The sequence below is a fragment of the Microcaecilia unicolor genome, chromosome 11, assembly GCF_901765095.1.
Source record: "Microcaecilia unicolor chromosome 11, aMicUni1.1, whole genome shotgun sequence".
Taxonomy (NCBI): Eukaryota; Metazoa; Chordata; class Amphibia; order Gymnophiona; family Siphonopidae; genus Microcaecilia; species Microcaecilia unicolor.
This window is the reverse complement of record NC_044041.1, coordinates 113153114-113169447: the sequence shown is the minus strand read 5'-3', so window position 1 is coordinate 113169447 and position 16334 is coordinate 113153114. Positions and strand designations below refer to the sequence as shown.

The 16334-nt window shown below is 43.5% G+C and overlaps 1 protein-coding gene across 6 annotated transcripts in view; it reads right to left on the bottom strand.

Moving 5' to 3' along the window:
• Nucleotides 1–16334, bottom strand: part of DNAJC4 (DnaJ heat shock protein family (Hsp40) member C4) — a 314429-nt gene that overhangs the window by 272637 nt on the left and 25458 nt on the right. For 5 of the 6 annotated variants that reach the window (XM_030218845.1, XM_030218850.1, XM_030218847.1 and 2 more), the window contains 2 exons: nucleotides 14379–14475; nucleotides 11396–11489 (listed from right to left, as the gene is read on the bottom strand). In XM_030218845.1, coding sequence (XP_030074705.1) covers nucleotides 11396–11489; nucleotides 14379–14475 — 191 coding nt within the window. Of the gene's footprint in view, nucleotides 1–11395; nucleotides 11490–14378; nucleotides 14530–16334 lie in introns of all 6 variants that reach the window. The other variant, XM_030218846.1, reaches the window with a different exon arrangement.

Here is a 16334-nt window from a genome sequence, read left to right as displayed (position 1 = left end):
GATGACCTACCACTAAGCAGATTAACACAGGAGCAATGCAGAAAGCCATACAGTACAGCCGTGAAAATGTTTTAGCGCATAGTTTCTACTGTGAAATTAGCTCCAAAATAAACTGCAACAATGAAGTATGCAATAAGCATGCAAATTACTACCACGTTAAAAATGCACTATAATTCGTAGCTCATTGCTAAATGTCCCCTGCCTGTGAGCGGTGATTGACTCGTGCACTGACAGGAAGGGGGGCATTTAAAAAAAAAAAAAAAGAAGACATCAGGTCTGCATTAGTCCTCAAATTGTCTAGCAGCCTCCCAATCTGACCTCTCCTATCCCGACACGGTAACTTTCTGTATCAGTCCCATTTCCTGGTAGTGTAGTGCCCCTTCAGCCCTCCGAACATGACCCCCTCCCCCATCCGTTAAAAAAAATCCCCTGGGGTCTAGTGGCACCCCACAACCTTAACAGCTCCCCCAGACCCACCCTCCCCCCTCCTCCAACATACCTTCAAGATGTCCACTTGATGACTTGCTCCTGCTTCGACGATGCCATTTTGGAAAATGGTGGCTCCTGGAACATACCACCCAATGTCAGGCTGCTAAATAAACTGCTTACCTGTAATGGGGCTTCTCTGTAGACAGGTGGGAAATGCAGCCACACTCGAAGGGTAAGTCATCCAACAGATCCTTGTGTGTTGGAGTTTTCCTTCAACTCAGAAAACTCTGAAGTAGACCTCTGAGCATGCATGAGGGCTCCTGTGCTGCCTCTAGGTCCTTCTTCCCCCAGTCTATATCAAACCTGGAGTGGAATGACAGAGAAGATTGAGTGTGGTTGCCTTCCCCTGCTGTTTACGGAGAACCCCTGCTACAGGTAGGCAATTTCGTTTTCTCCGTAGACAAGGCAGAGGAATGTAGGCACCATCTAAGGTGAATCTCAAGTTAAGGGCCACATAAATTTTGTTGTGTTAGCAACCTAGGAGTGTATGAATGGGTGGAGGAGAGTATAATGACAAAAGTCAACACTTCAGTAAGCAAATAAGTAGCAGAAGACTGCTTGTCCAAAAGCTGCACCTTGAGATGATGACTGGTCCAGGCAGTAGTGCTTGGTAAAAGTATGAACTGAACACCAAGTTGCAACTTTGCAGATTTCTGTAATGGAAGCTAAAGTTCATCACTGAGGTGGCTTTTGCACAGAGCTGGTGTGGGCCTATATGTTCAGGTGTTAGGCCTGCAAATATGTAACAATGGAAACGTGGAGGGCCATTTTCAAAAGGGACGTCCAAGTTTTGAAGAGGACGTCTTCGCAAAACGTCCCGATCCAGGGGCGGGGAAACCCATATTTTCGAAACAAGATGGAAGTCCATCTTTCTTTTCAATAATACAGTTAGGGACATCCAAATCCTGAAATCTGATCGTCCTTAGACTTGGTCGTTTCTGATTTTCGGCAATAATCGAAACTAAGGACGTCCATGTCAGAAACAACCAAATGCAAGCCCTTTGGTCGTGGGAGGAGCCAGCATTTGTAGTGCACTGGTCCCCCTGACATGCCAGGACACCAGCCGGGCACCCTAGGGGGCACTGCAGTGGACTTCATAAATTGCTCCCAGGAACATAGCTCCCTTACCTTGTATGCTGAGCCCCCCAAAACCCACTACCCACAACTGTACACCACTACCATAGCCCTTATGGGTGAAGAGGGGCATCTAGATGTGGGTACTGCCTGAAGTGCACTGCACCCACTAAAACTGCTCCAGGGACCTGCATACTACTGTGATGGAGCTGAGTATGACATCTGAGGCTGGCATAGAGGCTGGCAATCAATATTTTGAAAGATATTTTTGAGGGTGGGAGGGGGTTAGTGACCACTGGGGGAGTAAGGGGAGGTCATCCCCGATTCTCTCCGGTGGTCATCTGTTCATTTCGAGCACGTTTTTGTACCTTGGTCGTATGAAAAACATGACCAGGTAAAGTCATCCAAGTGTTTATCAGGGACGTCCTTGTTTCTTTTGATTATGGGTCAAGGACATCCAAGTGTTAGGCACGCCCAAGTGCCGCCTTCGCTACGCCTCCAATAGGCCCCCATGAACTCTAGCTGTCCCTGTGACAGAAAGCAGTTGGGGATGTCCAAAATTGGCTTTCAATCATTCCAATTTGGACGACCCTGGGAGAAGGACGTCCATCTTCCAATTTATGTCAAAAGATGGGCATCCTTCTCTTTCGAAAATGAGTCCAATAGTCTGAGATCCACTTAGTTAGGGTTTGAACCAGGATTGTGGGAATTACACGTGACAAACAGTTGTGAAGATTTCCTTATATCTTTAGTTTGATGGAGGTAATAGAGCAGAGCTTGCCTACAGTCAAGGGTATTAAGGGAAGACCCCCCACCCCCTGTGTTGAATGAGGCAAAAGGAAAAGTGTACTTAGGACCATGGACTGGTTTAGGTAAAAATCCAAAATTAATTTGAGTAAGAATTTAGGATGAGTGTGGAAAAGTACTCTGTTGTGGAACAACTGAGTGTATGAAGAGTAGTCCACTAATGCTTTTAGTTCACTTAGAGGAAAAGAATCCGCCAGAAGACGGAGAACTCAAAACACTCCACGGAACATAAGAAAATAGAATAAAAGTGGGAGAGCGACCAAGGATACCGAAGTCTGAGAAGATGTATAGTAGTAGAAATGGTTATTGAAATATATATACTTCAATAAACATTTCTACTATTATACATCTTCTCAGACTTTGGTATCCTTGGTCGCTCTCCCACTTTTATTCTATTTTGTAGTTCACTTAGAGGCATATTTTCAAAGCACTTAGGCATACAAAGTTACATAGCAAGTCTAAGTGCTTTGAAAACGAGCCCCATACTTTCCTTGCAATTGTTATAACAATCAGACGGATTAATTTTTAGGTAAGATGCTACATGGAAGCTGCTCCCAAAAGGTCAAATGGCTGTTCCATGAGCTTGACTAGAACGATGTTAAAGTCCCATACTGACAGAGGGGACCTGAAGGGTGGTTTTAAGTTCATAAAGCCCCTCAAGAAGCAGAAGCAATGTGATAAATGAAGAGAAACTTTCCCTGAAGAAGGCAATGGTAAGCTGATATGACCACCAGATGGAAATGAACAAATGAGGTCTTGAGACCCAGTTCTGAGAGATGAAGTAGCAGGTAGGTAAAGGTAAAGAATGTTGTTGGAGGGCATGTAACAGGATCTTCACGCTGAGACTGAGTCCAGATGGTAAAACAATGCCACTTAGACAGATACAATTTATATGTTAGATATGAGCTCATTTTTGAAAGAGAAGGACGCCCATCTTTCAACATAAATCGGAAGATGGACGTCCTTCTCCCAGGGACGTCCAAATCGGTATAATCGAAAGCCGATTTTGGACGTCCCCAACTGCAATCCGTTGCAGGGATGGCCAAAGTTCAAGGGGGCATGTTGGAGGTGTAGCAAGGGCGGGCCTTGGCCGGGCCTAACACTTGGACATCTTTGACCCATAATCGAAAAAAAAAAGAAGGACGTCCCTAACGAACACTTGGACATTTTCACCCGGACATGTTTTTATTAAGAATAAGGCACAAAAAGGTGCCCGAAATGACCAGATGACCACCGGAGAGACTCGGGGATGGCCTCCCGTTACTCCCCCACTGGTCACAAACTCCCTCCCACCCTCAAAAAACATCTTTAAAAATATGTTGTGCCAGCCTCCGATGTTATATGTGGGTCCATGACAGCGTATGCAGGTCCCAGGAGCAGTTTTAATGGGCACTGCAGTGCACTTCAGACAGGCGGAACCAGACCCATATCCCCCCTGTTACGTTTGTGGAGGAAACAGCGAGCTCTCCAAAACCCACCACAAACCCACTATACCCATATATAGGTGCCCCCCCCCCCCTTCACCCATAAGGGCTATGATAGTGGTGTACAGTTGTGGGTAGTGGGGGTTTTTTTTTGGGGGGGGGGAGGGCTCAGAACACAAGGTAAGGAAGCTATGTTCCTGGGAGCATTTTATGAAGTGCACTGCAGTGCCTCCTAGGGTGCCCAGTTGGTGTTCTGGCATGTCAGGGGGACCAGTGCACTACAATTGCTGGCTCTTCCCACGCCCAAATGGCCTGCATTTGGACATTTTTGACATGGACGTCTTTGGTTTCAAAAATTGCGAAAGTCAGAAACATCCATGTCTAAGGACGTCCAAATCTAGGTATGTCCAAATTTAAGGATTTGGACGTCTCTGATGGTATTTTCGAAATGAAAGATGAACGTCCATCTTGTTTCGAAAATACGGGTTTCCTCGCCCCTGGATTTCGCCGTATTGCAAGGACGTCCAAATCGCAACTTGGACGTTTCTTTCAAAAATGCCCCTCCATATGACCCAGAAGCTGAAGGTTGCAAGCTGATGTGGAACACATGCAAAACATGCTTGAGATATGCTGAAAAGTTTACAACCTGCCCTCTGGTAGAAAAGCTGTTGACATAGTAGTGACTAAGTGGGACCCAATGAACTGCATGACAATTGTGGAAGAGAGCATGGATTTCTCTACACTGATGAGAAAAACAAGTTTTTGAAGGCTACCGATGGTAGCGCTTACTATGTATACCACTGCAGGTTGTGAAGGTGCGGAAAAGAGCCAATTGTCTAGATACAGAAAGAAATAGTGTTCCTATCTTTAAAGGCCTGAGCAACAACAACTAGACATTTTGTGAAAACACTTGGTGCAGGGAAGAGTCCAAAAGAGAGTACTTTGCACTGAAAATGATGAAGGAACGTGAATCTTAAAAACTACCAGTGATTTGAGTGAATAGGGATGTGTGGGTGTAGGCATCCTTGAAATCAAGGACAGCAAGCCAATCATTTTGATTACAAGTGGAAAATAGTGGCTAGAAAGTTCATTTTGACCCATACTGGACCTGATGAACCAATTCTTACAAAAAAAAGTTCAAAGTCTTTCTGATTTTTTTGGAAATAAGGATGAATCTTGGCTAAAACCCCTGATTTTGGAGACGAGGGTGGAATTCCTCAATTGCATTTGCTTGCAAGAAGACTTTGATCTCTGCTGCTACTATGTTGATAAGATATGCAGGAGGTGATGATTCCTTTGTTGAACTCTACTGATGAAGTTTGCTGAGAAAATTGAACTTGTAGCCCTTGGGGCTGATTTGTAGAACCCAACAATCTGTTGTGATGGCTTAGTTAGGCGTATTAGACCTTTTATTACAGATGACAATTTTCGCAAGGTTGTTCAATCAGTAGTCTGTCCTCTGATGACTACTGCAATGGCCTTTTTATAGAAATTGCGAGTAGTTCACTGAGGGCTTTACAAGATGCTCAGAACTCTACAGCAAGAGTTATTACAGGGAGGTCACATTATGATCATATTACTCCCATTCTGAAGTCTCTGCATTGGCTTCCTATGAAGTTCTGTATTGAATTTAAAATTTTGTTTTTGTTTTTTAAAGTATTGAATGGTTGTGTTTCCCTGACACTCAGTTCCACTCTAAGATGTTATCAACCTTTACACTTTCTGAGATCTTCCCCAAAACAGCTGCTTGAAGTTCCATCATTTCGGCAGATCTTCTATTTTTTATGTTAAGGGCCCTAAGTTGTGGAACGCTCTACCTGTTGAGCTTCGTTCTGTGCAGACTATTGCTTAGTTTAAGAATGAACTAAAAACCCATATGTTTGTCCAAGTACATGAGTTATTTGAGTAATGATACTGGTCTGCTTTTTTGTGATAAATGACTCTGTATTAATGTTGAGTGATTTACTTTATTTTATGTTATTTGATTTGCATTGTTTTTTTACTCTGAATGTAGTTTTGTTCCCTGCTTAGAATACTTCAGATATAGAAGGTTACAAATAAAATTTTATTATTATTATTAGTACTACTACTACTGGATGAAGAAATTCTGGAGCCTTCCCCTCACTGGGACAGGAGGTGCCTTGGCAGCTGGGGCCCCTGGTAGTGCTTGCAGTTTACATTTTCTTGGTTGTTGCTTTTGCAGATATGCTTGTTGAGGTTGACATTGAGGTTGAAGCTGTGTTGTTAATTAGGGTTGGTACCTTCTCCTAGAACAGAACTGTTGGAAATACAGGTATTGATAAGGTTTTCTGATGATGTTTCTTAGACTTAAAAGCATGTTCTTGCAGTTGGGAAGAAAGCTCTCTAATTGATGAAGAATGGGTGTTTACTTAAGATACACCATGTTGAACTATCTCACCAAAAAATCTATCACCAGTGCAAGGTACATCAATCTGTCATGGAGGTCTTCTCCAAGATCTAATGCATTTATAGCTATGCTATGCAATGTACAGAGATAGCTATTGCTGCCATCCTGGAAACAGTATCATAAGCACCATATGTAGATCGAATTTGACGATACTTGGAGATTCAAGTGAAAATTAGTGATCTATGCTCTTCAAGTAGCTGTACAGGAGCATTTGCAACTGGTGTGCTATAATCCTAAGGGTCAGCATGGAGTTTTGATATACCTTTTTACCCTATGGTATCTAAAATTCTGTTGTCCTTCCTAGGGGACCATAAATCTATGACTTAGAAATTGTATTCTTATTTAAAGCTGCTTCTTGAAACAAATGATTGGAAAGTTGGTGTTGATCATTTGCTGGTACTGGCAGGACCTTATAGCAAACTTCCAGTCATCTGGATGTAGGAGGTATGAAAGAAGGGGTCTTTCAAAGGGACAACCGAAGCTCTTGCAGAAGCTTGTGAACTAGCAGAGCTATTAGTTCTTTTGTTGCAGGACAAGACTGAAGGATACAGCTAAAATCCTTACTATTACCTGATAGTTGTAGTGTACCCATGGAGAGAGCTTTTGAAATTTTTTGAACAAATTTTGATATGCAAATTCCTCAGAAGACTGGTCTTCCTATTTTCTTGGAGGTGGAGAAGAGTTGAAATCAGGTGCGATTGCATCTATTGAAATGAAGTCTCATTAGTGAGAACATGAAGGACTGTAGGGAGAATAGTTGCTCTCTTGATCCAATGGGGACTGTTGACAAGGCCAGATAGACTGAGAGGCGCAGGGGGAATAGTGCGGACTCTCCTGCAACTACATGGTTTCTGTGCTAGGAGGATGCTGCTGCAAAAATGGCAGAGGTTCAGTTCCTTGCAGGATGGTAGCGCTTCCTAAGAAGTTGCATGAGGGCAGAGCTTGCAGAGTCTGAAGTGGGCAGACAGGATGAAACTGTGTCTGCAGGACTGAGGAGAGATATGGTGCCTTACGTAGATTTTTCTCCGATAAGAAGGGGAGCTTGAGGGGACTTTTGCTTCAACAAAGAGCGATTTTTCCTTTCCTCCGCTGAGAGAGGTAGACTATCTAGCCCAGGGGTGTAGCCTGAATTAGACTTCTAGGGGGGCAATGCATTTCCTCTCCCTCCTCCCAGCCGCCGCATTTCTTGGGCAAACTGAGCAGGCAGAAGCCAAGGCGTGCCAATGTCAGCAGCAGGAAGGGAAGCTGCCGACTTCTTTCCTGCAGAGGCAGCACTGAAGAAGTTCCAGCTGCACATCTCATTGACTGGCAGGGATTGAGCATCCTTGACACAGCCAGTCAGAGGGGGCCTGAGCAAAAGTGGGGCCATACCACTGGTCTAGCCTCTTTCCCCTTTATCAGGGTGGTGGCTGCCTGACTTGTGGAGGAATGCTTTTTCTTTTCTTTATGTTTGAGGGTTTGTTTACTCACTGCACTGTTGGACTGCAGGTCCTGTGAGATGGGGGGGGGGGGGAGTGACAGTCCCAATTTTGCAGAGCTTGCACTCCAGAGCCTCCAGCTCTGGGAGACAAGATAAGAGTTTACTGTGTGGCTGTTCTCTCAGTAGTTCTTCCATTCTGAGCCCTGAAAGTGGGGGTGGGGAGTGTGAGGCATCATGGGAGAAGGCCTCTGTGAAGTGATGTGTGTCCAGGAAAAATGAAAGCTAAACACTGGGTCAGAACTGCAGGGAAGCAATGAACCGAATTTGAATAAATGAATACAAATTTCCTCGTTTAATGAGGAAGGTGTGAAGAAGAATACCTGACATGGATGACATTAAAGACAGAGGGGGTGGAGGAACCCTGAAGCAGAGCAACAGCCCCTGCACATGCACAGAGACTCTACTTTAGACTTCTCTAAGCTAAAGAACTCCAGCATACAAGGCTCTGTTGAATGACATCACCTTAGAGTGTGCCTGCCTTGTCTACAGAAAAAAAGGAATTTTTCCCTTATGTGGTAGTCTGGGCAGAGACTACAAATAAGAGAAAGAATTCCCTTATTGGCCTACTTGATCCTGCTCAGTATGTCCCAGGATGCACCTTTTTCTAAGATGGTAGTGAGGAGGCAAAAATCAGTGGGCATCACTCCTAACTCTAGAAGGTACATTCCATGGAGAGGGGGGTCAGAGGGTGTTGCTAAATACCAGTGAATTTTTGTTAAGTAAAGGAAGGAGGCTGGGTCGGGTCAGGTCAGGTTAGGGGGATGGGAGGGGAGCCACTAGTCTACCAGGGATGATGGAGTCGATGCAGAAAGCTATGTCAGGAGAAAGGGGGTCTAGTCAAAGGGCTCTGCTTACACTTCTATTACCAAAGAAGCAAAAGTAGGGGTGGCATATATGACCTCCCAGTATAGATGGGTAAGACCACCAGAGGTTGAAAATAAAAGTTTATTAAGACAACACAATAAATCACCAAGAGGATTATAATAAGGTTCTATTTCAAAACAGTAGACAACACAGAATCTGTGTTTCGACAAGTTTTTCACTTTTTGTCTTAAGTTTTTTTTTAGGTAACACGCTACAAAGTCAGCTCAGATATCAAATCAGCTTTCTGTGTTAGCACGCTTTAGTCATGAGTTTTTATCTTTTGTCGCATTGTGACCTTTCATAACTGGATTTTAAATTCTCCCTTTTACCTAAATTATACCCGTTTACTGTAGTTTCACTGAGACATGTTCTGCTGCTATTATTTTTCCTCAGATCCCAGTCTCCTAGTACTAGTTCAATGCTGATTTGTACTATCACTTCAGAATTTATGGCATGTTTTGTTATCCCAATTTTAGCCGCATTGTTTCTTTTTTTTTATATTATTCCCTGTGCAGGCATTTTCTTCTACTCGCTGCATCTCATTTGAGATTTATTCACACAATTTTTAGTTTCTTCACATTTGCTCCATGGAAGTGATTCCACGCTGCATAACTATGCACTACAGTAATCTACATATGTTTTTAATTATCACTCAGGTCTGTGAAGTTACCAAATTACAACATTTTTACTGTAATAATTCTCTCACTTCGGGGGTCTTTTACTAAGCTGCTCTGGCGTTTTTAGCACGCATTAAAAATAGGCATGCGCCAAACGCTAAAGATGCCCATAGGAATACATTGGTGTCTTTAGCGTTTAGCGCAAGCCTATTTTTAGCGTACACTAAAAGCGCCAGCGCGCCTTAGTAAAAGACCCCTTCATGTAGTTCTATGTGTACACTAGTATTCTTCACACAACGTTGCTTTTTTAATTTTTTGCACTGAATTGTTTAATGGCTACTTTTTTTGTGATGGCAGTTTCTCATAAAAATAAAGTATTACTCTTTTGGGAGTAACACTTCTTTTAATCAACATTGCTGCTTATTCATTTATTTAAAATGATTCTTCAGTCAAATTTTTGTTTCTATCACAATCTGTAAGTAACAGCCTTTTAATTATTCTTTTACAGCTTTGTTTGTATTCTTCAGACTTTATTTGCCTATTTAATTTTTTTTGTACACTGGTTAATGTACAATTTGTGGTCTCTTGTTAGTATTTTCTGTTTATTTGGTTTTGTTTTCTTCAGATTTTATGACTCCTGAAGCAGTAATTCCTTGCCGAAACACTGATTCTGTGTTGTATACTGTTTTGAGAAATAGTGCCTTATTATAATCCTCCTGGTGATTTATTATGTTGTTGTAAGTGCAATATTCTTGTTGTCTTAATAAACTTTTTTTTTTATCTTCAACCTCTGGTGGTCTTACCCATCTATACTGGAAGGTTGTGGGTGCCACTTCATCTTTTATCTTCTCCTCTTTTACCCTATGTCGCCTCAGACCTGGAGGTACATTTCTCAAGTTGTGCTCACCTGGTAGACATCCACAGCTTAAAAACTTCTATGCATTACTGCGGATAAACTGCCTCCTTACCATACATTTAATACGCTGTGGGCTGATTCTACAGTGCAAGTTAACTTCAGCACTGAAACCCTTTCTGCATTTTGTAGCCAGTAACGAGTGCATAGACAGCCCATTAACCATGCACTTCTGCCCATGGTAGTTTTCTGCATCCCCCCCCCCAACCCCATGCACTTACATTCACTGTGAATTCAGCATTTTTTGCCAACTCTCCACAGAATGTAACACTGTTTGGAAACAGCAGATTTTTCAGTCAAGGGCTACTGTACATGATATGCTAGAGCAAGGGAAAAAAAGACAACATTCTTACCGTAGACTGGGGCTTGCCACTGCACTAATCATTAGTCTACTTCTCCACTCCACTTCAATGCCTCCCAATTCCAGTGAGACTTCAGTGTCCTTTTCTAGTACCAACAGAACTGGTCAAGAGTACGTCTGTCACGAAACACCTAGCCACCCACCTGGAGTTACCCCGCAGCCACTTAGAGGGTCTATCCCCAGCACAGCTCAAGTCCGCCTGCATCTGCACCTACACTAGCAACCTCCTCCCATCGACTGGGTCACAACCGCCTCTGGGTGAGTCTCCCGCTCTCAAATTATCTCCAGTGATTTCTAGGTTACTGGAGCCACACAGTGGTCCCACAGTGCCCAGAAAGCACTCACAGACCCAACACACAAACCACCAGGATTCTTTATCAGTCCAGACACACTGGGCAAACAAACAATTATGTTCTCTTTAAAAAACTGAACAATGTACCAAAAGATGTGCAATCAGCAAACAATAGGTAACTGAAATATGGATCAATTATAACACTAACTAAACATATGTTTACTTGCTAAAAAGTACCTGGGGACATCAGGACATATAGCTATTCACCAGTTATCAAACAGGGCTTCAGCAAAGAGCTCTCTCTCACTCTCTTCTCTCAGGCTGAAACTGAAGCAACAGCCGGGCCAGCAACTGCTGTGTAATTTCAAACTCTAGGCCAATCAGAGACCAGTCAACAAGTTTTAAAAGTATACTGCTCACAGTACTGTAGATTCACTTCTTCGCTGAAACTAAAAGAGAGCATTCACTTTTCTATAACTGCTTTAACATAAAACATGCACCACCTGCTGGCCAAACTAGAGAAATGCATTTCAGAATTAATTAAAGCAGTTTACAGACTTAAAACATACTGTTCTGTCACAACCACCTTGACCACTTCTGACATAGGTCTGCCATTCACTCTCAGTTGAATCTGCTACTTAATTACCTTCTTTGATTTTGTGAAGAAAGCGTGTTTAATGTCTTCCAAGCTGGCATCTTGACTCACTCCCAACAAGCTATAGTAATTCTTTGCACTGCATCTAAGACAACAATGAAAAACATATAATAACCTTTTGAAATACAGGAAACAAATATAATGAGTTGAACCTGCCTGGTATATTTATTATTCTCCAGTTTCTGGAATGTCTGATTCCAAAAGAGACCCCTTTATCACATGCATGTTTTCACATCAAATCTGCTAAGAACCAGTCCAGGCTCCTAACAGCACAACCCTTTACTATGGAAATGACCATAATATCATAAACACAGAAGGATGACATCAGATGAGTTCTAACATCAGGAAAACCACAAACAAACATCATTTTGTCTGTATAAATCTCCAAAATGAGATCATGCAGAACACTAGTGGCATTTCCAAAAAAACATCTAATTACAAAAAAAAAAACCACCTTGCTCATAACATCCAAAAAAAAAAAAAACCCCAGCCATTTCACCACCATAAACAGAAAAAGCATCTAGATTTCCTGTTTGACTATGGCTGTGAGATGGCCATTTTTGCACTGAAAATGCCCAAAATGAATAGCCATTTTCCAAAGTGAAATGTGCCTGTTTTTTTGTCGCTCAAAACTAGGACATGAACATCTGTCTGGCATTATTTTCAAAACTATGGCCACACAAACATCCCTGCAGATCAGAGGGATAGCCTAGTGCAGTGATGGTGAACCTTTCAGAGACCGAGTGCCCAAACAGCAACCCAAAATCTAATTATTTATCGCAAAGTGCCAACAGGGAAATTTAACCTGAATAACAGAACTTTAAAAGCATTTGGCATGCTTTTGAATAATTATTGTGATTTTTGCTGTTGAATGCATGCTGATAACTCCCTTCCCCTCCATCCATGTGCATCTCCTTCCTGTCTTCCCTTCCCTCCCCTCCATCCATCCATGTCCAGCAACCCTCCTCTCTCCCCTGCCCTCCCCCCATGTCCAGCAACCCTCCTCTCCCCTGCCCTCCCCTCCATCCATCCATACCCAGCAATTCTCTTCTCTCCCCTGCTCTCCCATCCATGCCCTTCATGTCAATCTTTTTTATTACTTCTGTCGAAGCGGTCGTGTCTTTGAAAGCTTGCCCCTCTCTTGCTTTCCCCTCGTGAGTTCGTTCCCTCAGAGTCAGTCCCGCCCTCACGGAAATGATGTCAGAAGGTGGGACTGACTCTGAGGGAACGAACTCACGAAGGGAAGGCTAGAGATAGGCAGGGCTTTCAAAGAAGCGGCCACTTCAACGGAGGTAATCAGCGCCGGCAGGGAGAACATGCGAGGGGATGTTGGGTGGGCGGGCCTGGAGGGAAAGTGGCTGGGCCTGGGCCCGTCCAGGCCCCCCGTGGCTATGCCCCTGGCAACGACGTGCGTGCCAACAGAGAGGGCTCCGCGTGCCATCTCTGGCACGCGTGCCATAAGTTCACCATCACTGGCCTAGTGGTTAGTGCAGTGGTCTGTAAACAAAGGGACACAGGTTCAAACCCTACTATTATAATTCTTTTTTTTTTTTTTTTTTTGTAACTGTGATCCCTCCAGGACCTGAAAAATACCTATTGTAACTGAATGTACATAACTTCATAGCCTTCAGGCTTGCAGATGGCTTCTAGATTTAATACAATAGAAAGCCAGAAATCCAAAGCACCTGAGAATCCGGACCCTTTAAATTAGCATGCAAACCACCTGAGAATCCGGACTCGCCACTCTCCCCCCCCCCCCCCCCAACACGGTACAGCTTCTCTCCCTCCATTCCCAGCCCTTCACTCACTCTCCCAGGTCCCCAAGGCACCCCTCCCCCAAGGCTATGACTCCCTCCTTCCCTCCCCACACGGTCCAGCGTCTTTCCCCCCCCCACTCCCAGCCCTGCCTGTTTGCTCTCTTTTTAACCTGTCCTAAGTCTTTGCTGCACCAGTTGCAGCCTTACTCACTGGCTGCCTCCAGCATGCACTGGGCCTTTCCCTTCCTCCCCTTTTGATGCAACTTTCTCTTTTCGGAAGGCAGTAAGGGTCAGAGGGAATAGGTCCAGTGCATGCTACTGGAGCTTTGAAGACTTTAGGACAAGTTAAAGAGAGAGCAAGCAGGCAGGGCTGGGAGTGGGGGGGGAAGACGCTAAACTGTGCAGGGAGGGGGAGGCATGGCCATGGGAGGGCCTTGGGGGCATGGGAGAATGAGTGAAAGGCCGGGCACGGAGGGAGAACATGCAGGGCCAGGAACGGAGGGCTGCCTGAGAATCCAAAAGTCCAGACTGACCCGATCCTCGAGTAGTCCGGATATTTGGACTACTACTGTACCAGCAGCTAACAGGGAGCTTGGATATCCTTTCCAGTTTCACTTTCAGGGGGGGGAAAGCAACCACTGGGGGATTAAGGAGGGGGTCATGCCTTAATCCCTCCAGCGGTCAGCTGCTCAATTAGAACAACTTTTTGTAATTGGACGTGACTGAAACAGGTCTACATAAACACATCCTCTTTTAGACACAGAAGTTTCTTCCCATTTGAAAATCCCTGTTGGACGTTCTCCCAAGTTCTGCCCAAAACACACACCCTTGCTATTTGGACAAACTGCAGTGTGAAATGTTCAAATTCTGACTTTCCAAATTCAGGATAATTTCCTAAATGAAAAGTCTATAAGCCTTCATTAAAATGGACTTGGGAAAATCCACTGCTTATTTCTAGGATAAGCAGCATAAAATCTGTATTACTGTTCTAGGATCCTGCCAGGAACTTGTGACCTAGATTGTTCATTGCTGGAAACAAGATACTGGGCTTGATGGACCTTTGGTCTGTCCAAGTATGGCAATGTTTATGTTCTTATGTTCTAGGATTTGGATGTTTTGAGCAGATGGACATAGGATTTTTTAAATAAACTGCTCTACACCTCATAGAGGCTTCTTAAGCCTCTTTTGCAGCAAGAGAGTACGTTTTGCAAAAGTACCGGCTAGAAACTGTGGTAGAGACTGTCCGATGTGCTCCATTCCTGCAAAACACGCAAAGTCTGGATGCCAGCAGGTAGTGGATGCCTATGGACATTCCTGCAAAGTGAGAAGGGGAGAGTCAGGGCCAACATCTAGACAGAATGATCAGACCTAGAACAAAAAGTAAACCACATGGAAAAGTTAAGCTTCAGTATTTTAGCGAACATAATCTCAAAAGTTTCCAAGCAGGAAAAGTGAAAACAAAGCAACAGAACAAGCAGCAAATCCATGAATATTTGCAAAAGAATGGCTCTTCTCCACTTCTGAGTGTAATGTTATAACGGAGTGCCTAATTTAGGAGGGTAAGTAGACACTTATGTATCTTTATAAAATACCACAGTAAGCAGCAGAAATTGCACCTAATTTGCAGGTGTAAATATCTGTGTCTACATTATTCACATACATGCAGAGAGTTGCATTTTTTACAATCTACCTACACTGCCCAAACTCCACTCCTGTACACGCCTACTGGGCAAAATATGCACCATCATGACATGGTGTACCTTTTACATTGCTCAGTGTTATATAATACTTGTGGGAGTATCTCTTTCAGTAATTCATCCTCCTGGAGTAGAGGTTGTAGATCTCTTATGATTTTCCTCATTTTCCAGCTCTGGATTGTATGTCACTACAAGGGGGATTCTGTCTGTGGCTTTTTTCTCCTTGTACTGTAGCAGATTCTCCCTGGGTGTTTTGAGGGAGGAGGTAATATTCTTGGAGATTATTTTGGGGTTGTAGCCTTTCAGGATGAATTACTGAAAGAGATATTCCCATCCCCAACAGTACTGGCCTTCCGACAGCCACCCAACTTAAAACACAAGCTAATCAGAAGTAAACTTCCATCACAGACTGAAAAGGAACAGAAGGGCACACTTCCCTGTAATTTATCAGTTGCAAACTATGCCAAAACATTTCAAAGGACCCCACAGTCATCCTCAAAGGAAAGATATTCAACATAAAGGAATCTTTCACTTGCTCATCTTCCAATGTGGTATATATCATTCAGTGTAAAAAATGTAACGAAGGATGTTATATTGGAGAAACAGGCCAGATGCTTAAGACAAGATTCAATTTACATAGACATCACATGAACAATACTGGTGCCAGTAGGGCTCCCACCCCTGTTGGTCAGCATTGTACAAGACCAGGACACTGTACCAGTGATTTCACAGTGAGAATTCTGAAAGGTAACTTTAAAACCATACAAGAACGTAAGACCTTTGAAGTCAGAATGATTGAATATTTTAACACCCAACAGAAAGGACAACAAGGATCTGGGTTTCCTAGCCCATTATAAACCATAAAGCTGTAATTCTCTGTTGATCACCCCTCCCCTCACCTATCCACACCCATCCTGTTAGAATATCAATGATATGCTTTGATGTCCCCATGCATACCTCCTACCCACCCCCATCCTCCCACCCTGTCAGACTGTCATAGTAATGCTTGAATGTTTTCACTTATATACACTGTCAGTTAGCACATTTGCTTATTTCCGATCTGACGAAGAAGGGCAACCTTCGAAAGCTAATCAAGAAATGTATTAAGTTATGTCCAATAAAAAAGGTATCATCTTATTTTCTTTTCCATGTTTTATTTTGTTTGATTTCTATTGATAACTTTTATCTAGCTTTCTGTAAGTGTCCCAGCCTATGTGTCCGCCTCAGGCATAGGGAACCAATGCTGTCTGTTAACGCAAATTCTTGACTCAGCCTATTTTCCAGGACAGCCCCCAAATTCCACTCCGGTATAGACTCAGGGAGCCCCACTATCCAAAGACCATTGTGTCTAGACCTGTTTTCCAGGTCATCAAGCTGTTCTGCTTAGTCCCATACCTTCTGCTCAAGAGCTGCTAGGGCCTTTGCAGTAATCCCTGACTCATCCTCCACTCCTGACACACACTGCTCTAGATAGAG